The following is a 17,191-nucleotide window of genomic DNA, read 5'->3' as shown; positions in this document are numbered from 1 at the left end:
GGGTTTGTCCGAGGGATCGGCCTGCTGGGGTTGGTCAGAAACTGCTCTGCAAGCGCAGTGGATTAAAGGGGTTTTTGTTGAGGCAGAGCAGAAGGACAGAGAGCCAGAGTTCAAATTAACCCATCGTAAATCAGAACCCCGCCTGGAAGGGGAAAGTCTGGGCCTGGTCACTTAGATGTTGGAGCTAATTTAATTTATTATATATTTTTTCTTATTGAAGGAGCCCCTCATGTTAACTCTAAAAAAAAAAAGAAAAAAGAAAAAATCATCGTGAAGAATTTAGAAAGTACATATGCTAAAGAAAAGGATAAATCTCTCTGTCCCTAGATTAACCTTTTTAGGATAATGCCCCTGATTTTGTCCTCTGTCTTGCTCACATGCCCACGCACATCCAGATGCAGTTATTATTTAATAAGACTTACAACAGTGTTCTTAGGGTTGGCCGTTCAGAGAAAACATGTGAGTAGGGCTTGAAGATCAGAACACAGGCTCAGGGATGGTTTGGGTCAGGCCACCAGCATAAATCCCAGTGAGAAGACCAAAGACAATGTGTAAATTTATGTTTGGGAAAGTTGGGGTGAACTCAGGCAAAGGAAAAGCTTACGGGCACCGGGGGTGGGGGTAGGGGGACGTGCTGAATTTACGATCTTCCCTCCAGGAAGATCCTTGATAAGCTGCTCAGAAAGAGCAGTGTGTCTGTGTGCGGTTTCCCTGTTGCCCCCCTGCTGGGGCCAGAAGCATTGTTCAGGCAGGAAGAGAATTCTGTGCTTCGCACCCCCTGTTCATTCATGCGTTTCTAACGAGCTGACTCTCTGCAAAGATAGTGGCGTCATAGATGCTTAAGGCGAGTGGGTTCCAAGGATGCCCCGGCTCAGGCCATCGGCTTGAGTTCTGCTTTATGAAGGCAAGGCTCTATGGGAGTCTCCCTTTTCGGGGGAGGGAGGGTCTAGCTGGGACCGTCTAACCGTCTTGAGGGCCCTCTGCATCGTGCTTTCTAGATGTCATTTGTGTTTGAGACCTGCCCTTTTAGCACCAGGTCTTCTCACTGTTACCATGACAAAATTTAATTAAGGACAAACATTAGTTAAAGATCAAACCCTGTGGAACTTCTTAGAAAGAACTGTTTCAGTTGAAGTCTTCGGAATGCTTTGAAGCATCTCAGCAGTGATGAATTACTGGAAAGACCCGTGGCATTAAATGACGTGAAAATAAGATCAAATAATCTGAGCTGCGTGCACAAGTTACTGGTGGGTGAATGTGGGGTGTTTGTTGGAGGAAGGAGCCCACCGTGGGGGACAGCAGATTCAGGACCCCTGAACTTATTGAACGGGCCTAATAAGAGGTGCGAGGAGCATGAAGATTTTGGTGGTGTTGCTCCCTTGTGTGGGAATCCCATCCATCACGAGAGTAAAGACCCGAGTCCTCCGAAGGCGTGTTCACAGGGTGCTGGCCACCTGGCTGCCCGCAGACCTTCGTCTCTGTGCTCCATGTGACGCTTCTGGTCTTGCTAAAGGAGTCCCAGCTTGCGGCCACACACATACGTACGTGTACTGTTCATGCGTCTCTTTTCCCATCTCATGCCTTTTTCCCGATGCTGGTAGCCAGATTCACCTGGTCATGTCTGACCTCAGCGCTTCTGTATAGTGTTTGTTGACACCTCCCCATGCCCCACCCCATTCACTTATTACGCGTCTCTTGCCTCCTCCCCTGGTGCTAATCCCACGGAGCCCACCCTTGGAACCTCTGGCTTCCAGCGGGCATTCAGCTGAAGGGGCTTAAATGTGGGGTGAGGCATCAAGTGCCTTCAGGGTGCCAGCCACTGTTCTCTGTCCTCCTTCAGAGGGGGAGGTCTCCTTCCTTCCTGATTCCTTTCTGCACTCACCTAACTCCTGTCCTTTCACACACTATTTTGCACTCACAGCATCTATCCTGCTGTCTTTCTCACAGCTCATGGGTTTGCAGACTACAGCTGGGGAGCCAGGAATGGGTCTTTACACTTTACACCATAAATGCACAAAAGACTATTGGCCTTTGAGGAGAACAGTTTTGGGGAGACTTGAGTTTGTTTATTGGCTGCAGAACCTAAACTATCTACTGTCCTGCTCTTCCCAGGACACCTTTGTTGACTCCTGCATGAGACTGTGGCTTTTTTAGGATGAGGGGACTGTCTTTTAATTCCTAGACCATGGCACTTCAGTAAATGTTTTTTGAGTTGACTTGAATTTCCTGTTTTTTCTTCCTTCCTCTGAAGTCAGGTGGGGCTGTGCCTGTTGCTGCTGGCCTGTTCTGTGAGACTGGGGGCAGATGGGGCCTCTCTGAGCCCACTTCCCTTGTCTGAAAGCTAGAGATAGTATCTTTTCTGATGGCCATTGAGAGGAGGAAGTGAAGCCATCAGGATGTCAATGTAAATACAGCGCTTAGCATGGAATCCGTGTTTAATATAGGCTGTTGTTATTTATCCAGATAAGCATCCGGCCAGAGTTGTGTGGTCTGATTATAATCATATAAACCAGTTGTTGTTTAGTCACTAAGTCATGTCTGACTCTTCGCAACAACGTGGACTGTAGCCCACCAGGCTCCTCTGTCCATGGGATTCTCCAGCCAAGAATACTGGAGTGGGTCATTCCCTTCTCCAGGGGATCTTCCTGACCCAGGGATGGAAGCAGGGTCTTCTGCATTGCGGGCAGATTCTTTACTGTCTGAGCCACCAGTGAAGCCCATATGAACCATACTGTATAGCAATTGCAAATTTTAAAAAGTCACTTTGGGTTAGCTGCTTTCTTTTTGGTGGTGCTGAGAATTCAGTGTTGATCTTCTGACCATGGATCTGACTTTGAATTTTCTTCCCCATTTCTGTGTGTGTGTGTGAGGCTGAATGAATCTTTTGTAGTCCCGATTTAGAATAGCCTCTAAGATGCCATTAGGACAGAAGATCTGACTTGAGGCCTGTGAATCATTCCAGGGCTCTCAGATGTGGGGATCAGGTTTCGAATTGGCCTCTGCAGTAGACGAACCTTTTCTGAGAGAGGCGGGAGACCCCGCAGCCGTTGGGTTTGGGAGGCACATCCTTCAGGGTGTGGAGGCTGGCGGACGCTCTGTAGAGACACGAGGACTTGAAATGAATTCAGACGTGAGGTATCGTGGGCCCGTTTCTTTGCAGGGACGGTGAAGGTGAAGAGCTCCGGGATCCAGGTGGGAGACCTCATCATCGTTGAGAAGGTGAGAGCGGAGTCTCGCGGCTCGTGACGGCTGCTGCGTGGGTGCGCATGCGCGGGGCGTGGCCCGTGACCACGCCCCGCGCATGCGCACCCACTTAACGAATCCCGCCGTGCGATTCCTGTATCTGTGGCCATAAGCTTCCTGGGTTCTACTCTGCACCTTTGCCTGGGAGAAACATGGGATACAGACCCAAAATATTGTTTCAAGGTTTCTGTGCTGCTTAGCGAGAAATCCTGCTTACAAACACGAAGAGTATACGCTCTGATTTCCCGTTTGATGTATTCCTTGTTTGGGAGTCTTCTTTTTGTTTTTAATTCATCATCAAGTTTTTTCCTAGAGGCCCGCTGGCTATGTCAGCACATAAAAATATTTGTCATTTGCCTGTTGAAGAATTTTAGGTTGCGTATTTTTGACTGAAACATTGTGCTGTCCTGTCATTTTATGGGGAGTTGGCGTTAAGTGAAACATGAGAACAGTAAGAAGGCCGCAAATGCATTTTTTTAAGCAGCACTGTTCTGTTTGTTACTCCAGCCAAGGCTCACATCTCCTGGTACTGCGTACACTGGGAGCTGTTGGATTCAGGGGTGGCCCTGGAGAGTCTTGGAGTCACACCTGCTTAGAAAAGGATTGCATCTCAACTCGTTTCTGAAGGAAGTGAACTCTGCTCTTTTAAAAGGATTAAATCTAAGAACTCACAGTTGATTTGAGGCAAAGCAAAGCTCTCCTGAGTGGCAGCTGCGAAGACCCTCACAGACCTCGTTCTGCTCTGACACACTTTCCTGTTCACAATTACACAAGGGCTGCTGTTGGCTGTCCCTCTTTTTTTTGAGCGTGGCTTTTTTTTCGCTTCTTCCTACTTGACTTCCTTATTTAAATCCCGCTCAAAGCCAAACATCAAGCCTGAAAACTGGTAGAAGCAGAAAGCATGAGCCCAGCGTATGTCTGTCTTTAGTTTCAGCAGACAGCCTTGATGAGAGCCAGTTCGGGGAGCAGGCTTTGGGCCCCCGGGTCCGCAGGCTGCAGTTGCAGGAGGTAATGGTTGGATTCGCCAGAAAACGGGAAGCTTTCTTTCCGAGATAAGATTTCAATAGGGGATTAGCAGTGTAACAGCAGCAGCGCAAGATTTTTCAGATTCAGAAACAGGATAAATCCCTAGGTCTGTCTCCGACAAAGGCAGACACTTAAAAGAGGCTGTGGGTTTTGGTTGCCCCCCCCTCACTCCCCACCGAGGGGGCCCGGGGTAGGGGGGGCGCAAATCCCCCACCCAGGGGCACTCACGGTAACAGTCTCTCTGTTCATGACACAGAACCAGCGGGTCCCTGCCGACATGATCTTCCTGAGGACATCAGAAAAAAACGGTAAGCATCTGGGATCAATTTTGAAAATAGCCATTAACCTTTCAGTGGTGATTTGGCAAAATAATCATTTGAAAATGTAAGAAATGGATGATCATTTTGGAGCCATGGAGGCACACCAAAAATTTCATAGAGCAGTCTTTAAAAAAAATGGGGGGGGGGACGAGGGGGCTTGGTCAACAGGTTCTGATCACGACAGAGGAAGCGGGATCTGTGCCGAGTCACTGCTGGGGGATTACATGTGGTGGCTGGGCGTTTTCCCTGCTGGGCTGCGTTCAGCTCAACCTCAGGAGTTGGCAGGATGGGGAAGTGTGTTGAACACACAGAAGCCAACAGCAACAGACACTCTTCTGAGAAGATGCTGGGAGGTGTGTCCCGAGGTGGGGCAGTAGAGAAGCCGGGCAGGAGAGAGCGGGGTGGCCTTCCCCCCAACCTCGGCTCCTGAGTGGTGGGGTCACGGGTGCACCTGCCTGTCCGTTTATTTATTGTTACAGCCCGTTTGCCTGAATGAACCTCTCCAGTCTCCTATAAGACTCTACTTGTCACAGTTACCATTGTCTCTCCGTGACCCAGGAGGGTTGGTTTCAGGAACCCCCTGTGGGTACCAAATCCACGGATCCTCATGTCCCTCATATGAAATGATGCCGGACCCTCAGCCAGCACAGGTCCTGCATCCCCAGCAGGGTTGGAGGCCCGGCTGTATTCCCCAGGGTGGCTGCACCCTCTGCTGCCTGCCCACCTCATCAGTTGATTCAAATCTCCTTTTTATTTTTGTTATTTAAGCTGTTCTTAGGACACAAGGCCATTTTTCTCTTGCCCCGCAAGCAGAAGCAGAGACCTTTGAATCTCAGAAAAATCCACCTTTATATTCTTTTGAGCTTGCTGCAGCCTCATCCTGTAATGAATTGGGTAAAAGTGAGGCTGAGGTTTCATATTTAATTTGCTGTTTTTGTTCAGTCACGCAGTCACGTCTGACTCTGTGACTCCATGGACTGTGGCATGCCAGGCTTCCCTGTCCTTCACTGTCTCCTGGGGTTTGCTCAAACTCATGTCCATCCAACCATCTCATGTCGGTTGTTGCCCCCTTATCCTGCCCTTGGTCTTTTCCAGCCTCAGGGTATTTTCCAGTGAGTTGGCTCTTTGCATCAAGTATACTATGCAAGGTATACTAATGATACATTAAATCATCCAAAGAGGGTAGAATGTACTCCATTAAAACAGTCTTTTAAACACGACAGCTTTGTCCTCATATTGGTCCTTGTGTCCTTGTCAGTGAAAATGGATTAGGGTCCCAGAGTGTTCTCTCTTTTCCCCAAAAACAAAACCAGAAGATGGACTGGAAGGGGTCTTCCTGAAAGTTCTCATAAGTTAACTTCAGTGTCAGGATACTCGGTGGATCCTCTGATGAAACATGGAGCTGACTGACTGCTCAGACGTGCACACATCAGGCTGCAGCTGGCATCCGTCACGCGTGCAGGTGGATAGTCACGGCTGACGGTTCCGTGGTCCTTCCCAGGTCTGAGCAGTTTGCATGAAGCAGCTCTCTAGTCCTCATAGTGTGAGTCGGCGCTCTGATATCCTCATTTGTGCACGTGAGGAGACTGAGGCTCAGAGGGAAGTGGCTACCTCAAGTTGTGCAGCTAGTGAGCCGTGGAGCCTTGAACCCAGGAGATTCGGTTCCTGGGAAGCTGCTTGTAACGCCTGCACCTCATAGACGTGAATGTTGGTGAGCCTGTGCCAGCCGCTGTCTGGAGGTACAGTCACCCCCACTGAATCCTCTACAGCCAGCTTGAGAGGTCTGCGTTTCTCCCCAGTTTACAGACATGACATGCTGAGGCTTAGCGCGGTCAGGAGCCCAGCCCCGGCTCCCACTGTGAGTGGATGAGCGGGGATTTAAACCCAGAGCTGCCGGCGAAAGCGGGAAGTTGGGTATCACTTCTTCCCTCTTGGCCATTGGCCGGCTGTCCTGACACGGACCAAAGCAGGAGCTGTCGGCGCCCCCGCAGCCCGGGGGGCTCCTGACCCTCAGGTGCACAGAGGGCGCCCCCTCTTCCCTCCACAGGGTCCTGCTTCCTGCGGACGGATCAGCTGGACGGGGAGACAGACTGGAAGCTTCGGCTTCCCGTGGCCTGCACGCAGAGGCTGCCCACCGCCGCCGTGAGTAGCTTTCCCTGCAGAAGCCCCCACCCCCATGGCCATGTCCCCGCGGGGCTCTGACCCCCACCTCGCGCGGGCCACACGGAGGCCGCCCGCTGTGAGATGAGGCCCCGGGGCCCTGGCACCTCGGGCGCTCGCTAGTTCCGGGCCGTGCGGCCTTGTGAACCCCAGTCTGGCCGATGGGGTTGATGGTCTCTGGCGGGCAGCTCCAGCCCTTAAGAAACCTTGGCGGAGCACCTGGTGAGAAATGAAAAGGCAACGCAGGGCATGCGCTCCTTTGCTCGGGCTCTCCGAAGGCGTCGCGGTCACTGGGACTCGGTCCTGTGGCTCTTATATCTCTGCAGAGGCCCTGCCCGGTACTGGAAGCCCTCAGACAGGCCAGCGAGAGGACTGTCTCTGATGGACTCCCCTCCCGTCCCGTCCCCGTGCCCGCCGGCGCCAGCTCTGCCTTCCGACCCTGGCCCTTGCCCTTCCCCTCCAGGAGCAGGCAGACCCGCTCCTGGCCCGTGTGCGCCAGCCCCTGGGGCTCCGTTTGCTGTGGAAACCCCATGTGTTTATTTGCATCTGGCTTGCCCAGGCCGTGGTTGCAGTGCGGGCTCTCTGCAGTCGCGGTGAGCGGGGGCCGCTCTCTGCGGGCCGCGGCTTCCATCGGGGTGGCGTCTGTTCTTGGGGAGCCCGGGCTCGAGAGGACGGCCCGGCAGTTGTGGTGTGTTCACTTAGTCGCCCCAAGGGAGGTGCCTGGGGTGTTCCCAGGTGTTCCCAGGGTTGAACCGGGACCCCTGCATTGGCAGGTGGCTTCTTAGCCGCTGGACCACCAGGGAAGTCAGTCCTCTTTCCTATATCTTGATCGCAGCCACCCTAACGGGTGTGAGGTGTTCTTGCACACTTGTTCGCCTCTCTGCCCTTTCCGAGGCTTTGCACACAGTCAGCGCCCTGTGGCCCTTTGTTGTCGGGCGAGGGTTTTGGTGGGTTTAAATGACTCTTGTACACGAGAGTGTCGTGGAGGGGGAGGGATGTGCGCCATCAATCAGTTCTGGAAAAGCCGGGTAAACACAGACGCTCCCCTTTGGGGCTTCCGGGTGTTTGGGGGTCTTGCAGGTAGAGACTCCCAGACTAACTTGCTGGAAGGCTTCCCTCTTTCTTCTACCTGCCCCGTGGCTTTGAGGGCCTGTTTGGAAAGTACAGTTGCTTCTGAAAAACAGCGGATGCTTCCCCAGATCCCTTTTAATCATGTGCTGACTTTGTTTTACCTCCAAAACGTCACCCCCGGGGGACAGGACCTTCTTCAGATTCGCTCGTATGTGTATGCGGAAGAGCCGAACATCGACATTCACAACTTCGTGGGGACCTTCACCCGAGTGAGTAAGCCTCGAGGGGTGCGGGGTCCTGTCTGGGGGGTGCATGACCGGGGGGCAGGCCCGCTTCCCAGTGCCGGCAGGGCTTTGTTGGGGGGTAGCTCTGTGTGACGTGGAGGTGACGTCCCCGTCAGAAGACTCCACCTACAAAACTGCTTCTCAGTAAAAGTGACACAACTGGAAATTTCTTCCAGCCTCCCGACAGCTTTCGTCCCCTGACTACTTAGAGCCAGGTGTTCTTGTAATTAATGTCACTCTGTCTTTTTCACATGAGCCCATTCGTTGCTATTGTTCATCACTAAGTCATTTCTGACTCTTTGGGACGCCATAGGCTGCAGCACGCCAGACTTCCCTGTCTGTCACCGTCTCCCGGAATTCGCTCAAACTCATGTCCATCGAGTCGGTGATGCTATCCAGCCATCTCATCCTCTATCGTCCCCTCCTCCTCCGGCCTTCAATCTCTCCCAGCATCAGGGTCTTTTCCAATGAGTGTCCTCCAAGTCCTGTCCACCATGGTTATAACTTTTAAACGATATCCCAACCTTTCAGAATAGAAATTAAATTTGGATTTGAATTATTTTAGGCATCTGAGATGACAGGTTTGTGAAACCCGTAATGAATTGTTCCTGCTCTTGTTCTAGAAGCCCTCAGACAGGCCAGCAAAGGGCTGTTTCTGATGGATTTCCCTCTCCATTATCATTCCCATCTTGTGGAATGTTTCTCCAGTGCTGGAAGCCTGCATTTCTTAAATCACGAACCACTGTTTTCAAGTATTTCCGTGGGGCGGAAGCACCAAGGATAAGGGTTTATGATCCTTCTCTCCCGGCGGGGCTGTTGGCTTCCAAATGCGGGGGTCATCCTCTCTTCCTCTTTTGCAAAGAGCAGGCTGGAGACAGCAGCGGGCTCCGCGCAGACCTGGATGGGTCAGCCTGTGTCCATCTGCTCTTTTGCAGGAGGACAGCGACCCCCCGATCAGCGAGAGCCTGAGCATAGAGAACGCGCTCTGGGCCGGCACAGTCACCGCGTCAGGTACGTGCCCTCACGGAGGAATGTGTTAGCAATTTGAAGAGGAAAGCAAATCCTTCGGTATAATGAGAATAACCATCTGTCAGTGGGGAAAATGAGCTGTCGGTCAAATGGTGTTTTCCACTGGCTCCTGCACCCCCGGGGAGTGCAATGGCCATCTAATTGGCCCCTGGTGCTTGGAGGCGTCTGGAGAGGAGTCCGCCCTGGCCTGTGGACTCGGCCACAGCGTCCGCTCTGGGAATAACCCCTAATTGCCACGTGAGATTGACATCCTAATCTGAACCAGAAAGTGGGTCAGCCTGGAGGTCCGGGCTCTTGCATCTGTGAGGGCTCCTCAGCTGGTCCTGATGGTGCCCTGGTGTTTGAGACTCCAAGGTGATGCAGAAATTGTCTGGTCATCTGGACCCCAGAACAGAGTCTGCGGGATGACCTGTTGAGGAGCGGGAAGAAGGGGTTGGGACACTGGGGTGCAGCTGAGCGGAAGGGCTCCAGGGGCTGAGCATGCCTGGGGCGGCTGGAGTGATGGCGGTGGGACCGCCCGTCTGTCGGCACCTGCTGTGTGTCACGCGGTTCACTTAACCCTCCCAGCCGTACCCTGAGGGCAGGTGCTGGCTTCGTCCCCATGCTGCAGACAGGGAAACTGAGGGTCGGTGAGGCTAAGTAACTTGCCCAAGGTCACACAGCATGACTTGAGCCCAGGCGTTTTGCCCCAGAAGCAGAACTCTGTTCCCCTGTTACCACTCTATTATATATGTTACTGGGTTGGCCAAAAAGTTTGGGTTTTTCTGCAGCATCTTATGAAGAACCCAAACAAGCTTTTTGGCCAACCCAATATGTAATAGTATATACTGTTATTAACATGTAATTCCACTACTGGCAACTTTTTGTCTTTACTGTGGGAGACTCCGCTCCCCACCCTGCTCCCGCGCCCAGCCTGTTTCCCTCTGCTTGCTGCTGCTCTGTGGCTCTTCAGTACAGCAGATGCGGTCAGGATGCTCTCTGACAAGGAGCAGGACCCGCATGGCCTCTGCCCAGGCTGGCATCCACAGACTCAGTGCACGTGGGCAGAGATGGGCTCAGCTTCTCAGCCTTAATGTCAGAGATTAGCAGTAAGAAGGCTTATTTGTCAGGCCCTGTTTGTGTACAGACTGTTTTATCTTCCATTCTCTTGTTTCGATCGCACAACATTAAATGAGGACACTTAATGGAATAAAGAATTGAGTCTCAGAGAGGTCGAGAGACTTGCCTAAGGTCACACAGCCTTGGAGAGGTCATCTCCTGGGAGGAGGAGAAGGGAAGGCACACTGACACCTTGAAGATGGAAAAAAGATTTCACACAGTTCCTCAGAAATGCACTGTGACATTAAAACACGCGTTTTTCCCCCACTTGTGTGAATTCCTTGTGTTTGGTGAGGTGGGACGAGAGCCCGCCGTGATCCCCAATCCAGAAGCAGTGCCTGCCACGCCCTGCAGTAGACGTCTGCTTTGCAGTGGGTCTGAGGAGCTGGGCGGTGACCGTTTCTTTAGAGGGCCTTGGCTTCTCCCTGGGTAGATGTCTGACCACACTCTGGTTCTAATGTAAACACGGAGTTAAATGCAAGCCATTTCCTCCTTCCGGTGCTCAACTCCAGAAGCAGCCCTCGAGAGTAATCTTAATTATTTGAGATTTCACTTCTGTGTTCCCTTCAGAATCTAATTCCCGTGTCTTGGTCACTGCACCATCATCAGTTGGAAATTTAAAGAATAAAAAAGCTTGCCAGGCAATGCTAAGGGTCCAGGTGCACTGGCTGGCATCAGTCTGCAGAGGATACAGTTGCCATGGTAACTGGGCTGCTAGGCTGAGGAGTCACTGGGGTGATGATAGTCGGGGGAGGCTGGTGGGGCTTGGCAGAAGGAGAGCCTGGGTGTCGTGGATCCCGGTTCTTCTCAGACTCCGTGGAAAGGGACACCCCCAGTGTGCAGCAGGTCAGTCGGTGGCCCTGCTGGGGCTGAACTGTGACCAGCATGCGGGTCACACCACGCGGGTCTGATAATGCTCACTCGTCTGTACCCTGTTCCTTGGGGCTCGTTCCGGAATCACAGAGTCGTGTCAGAGCAGCGTCTGGTTGCTGTAAATGTGTCAAATCCTCCCTTTCTGGGGCTCACCCCCTCTCTCATCTCAGACGGGGTCAGAAGTCCCTGGCAGCGCACTGCAGTGGAGGGTCTCAGGCTGGGGGAAATACCTGGCTGGATGGAGACCCTGGCGGGCAGGATGGAGCGGACACCACGGTGGGCAGGCGGCTGAGGGCGGGGCCGTGTGAGGGGAGCTGCCGGGAATGTAGCCTAGGAAGTGGGGTTATGGTCTGGGGGAGCGGGGGGGCGCAGGGCAGGGGGTCTTAAGGGCTGAGTGGGGACCATGATGAGGAGAAAGCGGGAGCCTGGCCAAACAGGGTGGCTGAGCTCAGCGCCCGCTGGAGATGCGGTGAGGACTGCAGACCCAGTGGCCTCAGATCTTCCAGTTTTCCAGAAGAAGCCAGAAATCTTTACTTATGTATATACATATATATATAGTTAATGTGAAAGCTCCTGTATTTAAAAGTTGACAACTACTTCAAAACCTTTAGGGACTTCCGTGGTGGTCCGGCGGTTAAGAATCCACCTGCCAATGCAGGGGACGTGGGTTCAGTTCCTGGTCTGAGAAGGTTCCGTGTCCCGTGGGACAACTAAGCCCGTGCACCGCACGCGCGAGTAGCCACACCGCCCCCTACTCACTCACTGCAGCAGAGAAAGCCCACCCGCGGCAGTGAAGACCCCGCACAGCTGGAAGTTAAACAAAGCTTTTGAGCCCTGGGCAGACCAGACGAGCGCGGCTCTGTGCTCTTGTGGGGTGGCTGAGGCTGGGGTCTGCTTCTCCCAGAGACAGGTTCGGTCCTGGGCACAGCGGGGTGTGGGGGGAGGGCATCTCCAGCAGCCTTTGAAGGCACCAGGATTGGCCAGTACTAGATGGGGACGCTGCCCTCGGGGGCCCCTGTTGTCAGGACTCGCTAGAACCCTGAGCGCTGGGGGTTGAGACCAGCCCATGTCTGCCCTGCGGTGAGAGTCGTGGGCGCACAGCCACCCCTGCGTGGCCCAAGCTCAGCTCCCCCCGTCCGACCGTCTGCGGGGGTCTGCGGGGGTCGGCCTGCACTCGCTGGGAGCAGGCAGGCTCTCTCCCCAGCCCTCCGCCTGCCGAGCACCTCCCTGGAAGGGAACCGCGTTGTGCAGAAGACTGTGCATCGACTCAGGGGGCCCTCGGCGTCTCCCCTGGGGTGTCTGCCGAGAGACTCGGCCCGGCACTCCATCGGGGTTGCGCTCCTTTAGCGACTCTTTGAATCTCTTGGAGGTTTGGGTGCGTCCCCCTGCTGGTGCTGTGCCAAGAGCTGAGGGGCCAGAGGAGAGGAGCTTAGGGACTCCTTTATCCCGGACACCAGCTGTTTGTATCTTGGGGTCTTCCCTGAGTGCTTGGCGGGGCTGCCCCTTCTCGTGTTTCGGGTTCCAGCTTAGATGTCCTCCACTCCGAGCCCGCGTCCCTGGTCGCCGGCGCTCACCGGCCCCTCCCCAGCCGCTCCCGTCGGTTTCTCTCCTGGGTCCATCGGGGTGCCCACCAGCCCCGTGCTGACTGCGGTGCTGCTGCCCTTGACTCTGCACGTGCCCCGCTGTGCGGAGCATTTCCCTGGCACATCCTGGAAAGGGGAGACAGAGGTGCGTTTCTGATAGATAATGCCAGTTTCCCACCCCAGACAGGCTGTTCCAGCAGACGCCCCAGCCAACAGCCTGAGTGCCAGTCCACGTCCCCACCTCTTGGCTCACGCTGCTGTTTCCACGCTTCTGAATTTTTATTGCGAGGATGGGAATAAGAATTTCCCAGTTTTTTTGTTTTTTGAGTAGGGTAAACGTCTTTTCTGATATTAATGGGCTTTTGGGGTTTCTTTTAGAAATTGTTTATAACAATTGATGTCTTTTTTAAAAACAAATGATGATGGAGGGATGGAAGGAAGTTCTCAGGAAAGAGCTGCTATCCAGACAGACGTCTGCCAAAGGTTCTGGTTGCACCCCGACTCTGAGTGGAATCAGAGCCCGTGGGAGGAACGTGCTCTGATAAGAGGGGCGTGTTCATAGGTTTCCAGGGTAGTTTGTGAAGTTGCAGGCACCTCTGGAAGCCTCTGAGGCCAGGGGCATAAAGGACGGGCCCCCTCCCCTCCACCTCTCCTGTTCTCCGAGGTGGCCAGGCCCGCAGGCCAGCAGTGCCTGGTGATGCTTTTTTTTACATTAATGTGTATTTATTTTTTGTGCACTGGACCTTCGTGGCTGCACTGGGGCTCGCTCTGGTTGCAGAGTGTGCTTCTTGTTGCCCGCGTGGGCTCTGTGGGCCTGGCTCAGCTGGAAAGGCCCGCAGGCTCTCGGGCGCGGGCTTAGGTGCCCTGCGGCGTGTGGGTCTTCCCAGGCCTGGGGTCGAGCTGCTGTCCCTTGCATTGCCAGGCGGATTCTTCTCCGCTGGACGGCGGGGAAGCCCTGAGCAGTGGCGCGTTCAGCAGTAGCGGGGATGCCCTGTGTCTTCACTGACCTGGTGGCCGCCTCTGGCCTTCTGTGGCTGTTGAGTCTGAAATGAGGCTAATGAAAATGGGGGCTGTGTTTCACTTTTTTTTTCACTGAATTTAAATGTGAATGGCCACACATCTGTGTGGGTGCGGACGTTGGTTGGCCCTGATGTAACTCGGGGACTTTCTCGCACTGCGGAGGCTGGAGCGCAGCAGACCCTCCAAAAGCCTGCCTGTCGGGACTCACACTTCTCTGGCTTCTGTTTTTTCGTCGTAGGTACCGTCGTGGGTGTTGTTCTTTACACGGGGAGAGAACTCCGGAGTGTCATGAACACCTCGAATCCTCGAAGTAAGGTGTGTACATGGCCATAGGGTGTGTTTTCTTGCCAGAACTTTGACTGATGTGGTTTGATGATTGGTGTTGGTGGGATGAGGAGCAAGACTCAGGAACAGGAACCCCTAAAAGTGTGACTTCACTTGTATAAACTTACTGCGTGTGTGTGTATTCTGTGCTAAGTCACCTCAGTCGTGTCTGGCTCCTCGCCACCCTGTGGACTGTAGCCCGCCAGGCTCCTCCGTCCGTGGGATTCTCCAGGCGAGAATGCTGGAGTGGGTTGCCATGCCCTCCTCCAGGGGATTGTCCCAGTCCAGGGATTGAACTTGCGTCTCTTAGTCTCCTGTACTGCCAGGCAGATTCTTTACCCCATCACCACCTGGGAAGCCCATATATGTATTTATGCACACACCATACATAAACACATATTCAAATTCGTGTTTGAAGATACTGTGGTTGGGTTCCAGACTACCACGTCAAGGGCGTATCACTACAAAGCAAGTCACATGAATATTTTGGTTTCCCAGTGCATATAAGTTATGTTTACACTATTCTGTAGTCTGTTAAAGTGTGCAGTAAAAGTATTGTGTCAAGAATGTACATGCTTTAAAAAAACTTTATTGCTAGAAAATACTAACAATCATCTGGCAACACAGGTTTGCCATACACCTTCAATTTGTAAAAAAACACAGTACCTGCAGAGTTGTCTGCAGTTAAACAAGGAATGCCTGTGTATGAATACATAACATTTTAAAAGTTTTAAAATGAAGTATTGAGTCCTGAGGGGCTCCCCAGGTGGCTTGGCGCTAAAGAATTCCCCTGCCAGTGCCGGAGACTCAGGTTCGCTCCCTGGTCGGGAAGACCCCCTGGAGGAGGGCATGGCAGCCTACTCTGGTTTTCTTGCCTGGGAAGTCCCATGGACAGAGGAGCCTGGCGGGGCTGCAGTCCACGGGGTCACACAGAGTCAGACACGATTTAGCGACTAAGCAACCCCAGCTGAGTCCTTGCTCTTTGCCCCATGTAGTACTAGAGCAGCCTGTCAGCACCCGGCTGCAGCCTCTCCCCAAGAGGAGAAACGGCCTGAGAAGCACCGCGCTCTGGCGAAGCTGCGTAGACCTGGATTCAAACCCACACCAAGCGGCTGGCTCTGGCACGGTCCGTGGGGTCAGTTCTGGGGTCCACCGAACGGCCCTGTTACTGCTCGAATACACCAGGGCCCTCGCTCCCGACCCCACCCCTCCTTCAGTTTCTTAGAGTCAGAATACTGCAGAATGATTTCCTTTGTCAGTACCATGAACAAATATCAGTCACTTCATCCCACCGTTATAGTCCCCATGACCACCATCATTACAACTGTCAGTTCAGTTCAGTCACTCAGTCCTGTCCGACTCTTTGTGACCCCATGGACTGCAGCACGCCAGGCCTCCCTGTCCATCACCAACTCCTGGAGCTTACTCAAACTCGTGTCCATCAAGTCAGTGATGCCATCCAGCCATTTCATCCTCTGTCATCCCCTTCTCCTCCTGCCTTCAGTCTTTCCCAGCATCGGGGTCTTTTCAAATGAGTCAGTTCTTCATATCAGGTGGTCAAAGTATTGGAGCTTCATATTTAGGAACAGTTCTAATTACTATTCAGTACTGATTTCCTTTAGGATGGACTGGTTTGATTTCCTTGCAGTCCAAGAAACTCTCAAGAGACTTCTCCAACACCACAATTCAAAAGCATCAATTCTTCAGTAGTCAGCTTTTTTTATAGTCCAACTCGCACATCCATACATGACTCCTGGAAAAACCATAGCCTTGACTAGACAGACCTTTGTCAGCAAAGTAGTGTCTCTGCTTTTAAATATGCTGTCTAGGTTGGTCATAGCTTTTCTTCCAAGGAGCAAGTGTCTTTTAATGTCATGGCTGCAGTCACCATCTGCAGTGATTTTGGAGTCCTTAAAAATTTCTGTCACTGTTTCCACTGTTTCCTCATCTATTTGTCATGAAGTGATGGGACCAGATGCCATAATCTTAATTTTTTGAATGTTGAGTTTTAAGCCAGCCTTTTCACTCTCCTCTTTCACTTTCATCAAGAGGGTCTTTAGTTCCTCTTTGCTTCGGCCATAAGGGTGGTGTCATCTGCGTATCTGAGGTTATTGATATTTCTCCTGGCAATCTTGATTCCAGCTTGTGCTTAATCCAGCTTGGCATTTCACATGATGTACTCTACATATAAGTTAAATAATTGGGGTGACAATATACAGCCTTGACTTAACTCCTTTCCCAATTTGGAACCAGTCTGCTGTTCCATATCTGGTTCTAACTGTTGCTTCTTGACCTGCATGCAGATTTCTCAGGAGGCAGGTAAGGTGGTCTGGTCTTTCCATCTCTTTAAGAATTCTTCACAGTGTGTTGTGATCCACACAGTCAAAGGCTTTGGTGTGGTCAATAAAGCAGAAGTAGATGTCTTTCTGGGACTCTTTCTTTTTCTGTGATCCAACAAATGTTGGCAATTTGATCTCTGGTTCCTCTGCCCTTCCTAAATGGATGTTCCAGAGGAACATCTGGAAGTTCATGGTTCGCGTACTGTTGAAGCCTGGCTTGGAGAATTTTGAGTATTACTTTGCTAACGTGTGAGATGAATGCAATTCTGTGGTAGTTTGAGCATTCTTTGGCACTGCCTTTCTTTGAGATTAGAATGAAAACTGACCTTTCCCAGTCCTGTGGCCACTGCTGTGTTTTCCAAATTTGCTGGCATGTTGAGTGCAGCACTTTCACAGCATCATCTTTCAGGATTTGAAATAGCTCAACTGGAATTCCATCAGCTCCACTAGCTTTGTTCATACTGATGCTTTGTAAGGCCCACTTGACTTCACATTCTAGGATGTCTGGCTCTAGGTGAGTGATCACACCATCGTGATTATCTGGGTCGTGAAGATCTTTTTTGTACAGTTCTTCTGTGTATTCTTGCCACCTCTTCTTAATATCTAATGCTTCTGTTAGGTCCCTACCATTTCTGTCCTTTATTGAGCCCATCTTTGCATGAAATGTTCCCTTGGTATCTCTAATTTTCTTGAAGAGATCTCTAGTCTTTTCCATTTTTTTGTTTTCCTCTATTTCTTTGCATTGATCACTGAGGAAGACTTTCTTGTCTCTCTTGGCTATTCTTTGGAATTCTGGGTATATCTTTCCTTTTCTCCTTTGA

General features: G+C 52.1%; 1 protein-coding gene across 3 annotated transcripts in view; it reads left to right on the top strand.

Moving 5' to 3' along the window:
• ATP9A (ATPase phospholipid transporting 9A (putative)) overlaps positions 1-17,191 on the top strand; it is a 122,345-nt gene that overhangs the window by 45,406 nt on the left and 59,748 nt on the right. For all 3 annotated transcript variants that reach the window (XM_043882984.1, XM_043882983.1, XM_043882986.1), the window contains exons 5-10: positions 3,161-3,219; positions 4,526-4,577; positions 6,637-6,731; positions 8,009-8,089; positions 9,040-9,115; positions 13,946-14,022. In XM_043882984.1, coding sequence (XP_043738919.1) covers positions 3,161-3,219; positions 4,526-4,577; positions 6,637-6,731; positions 8,009-8,089; positions 9,040-9,115; positions 13,946-14,022 — 440 coding nt within the window. The remainder of the gene's footprint in view (positions 1-3,160; positions 3,220-4,525; positions 4,578-6,636; positions 6,732-8,008; positions 8,090-9,039; positions 9,116-13,945; positions 14,023-17,191) is intronic.

The sequence above is a fragment of the Cervus elaphus genome, chromosome 23, assembly GCF_910594005.1.
Source record: "Cervus elaphus chromosome 23, mCerEla1.1, whole genome shotgun sequence".
In the NCBI taxonomy this organism is placed as follows: domain Eukaryota; kingdom Metazoa; phylum Chordata; class Mammalia; order Artiodactyla; family Cervidae; genus Cervus; species Cervus elaphus.
The sequence above is the reverse complement of the archived record's forward strand: the minus strand, read 5'-3'. Positions and strand labels throughout refer to the sequence as shown.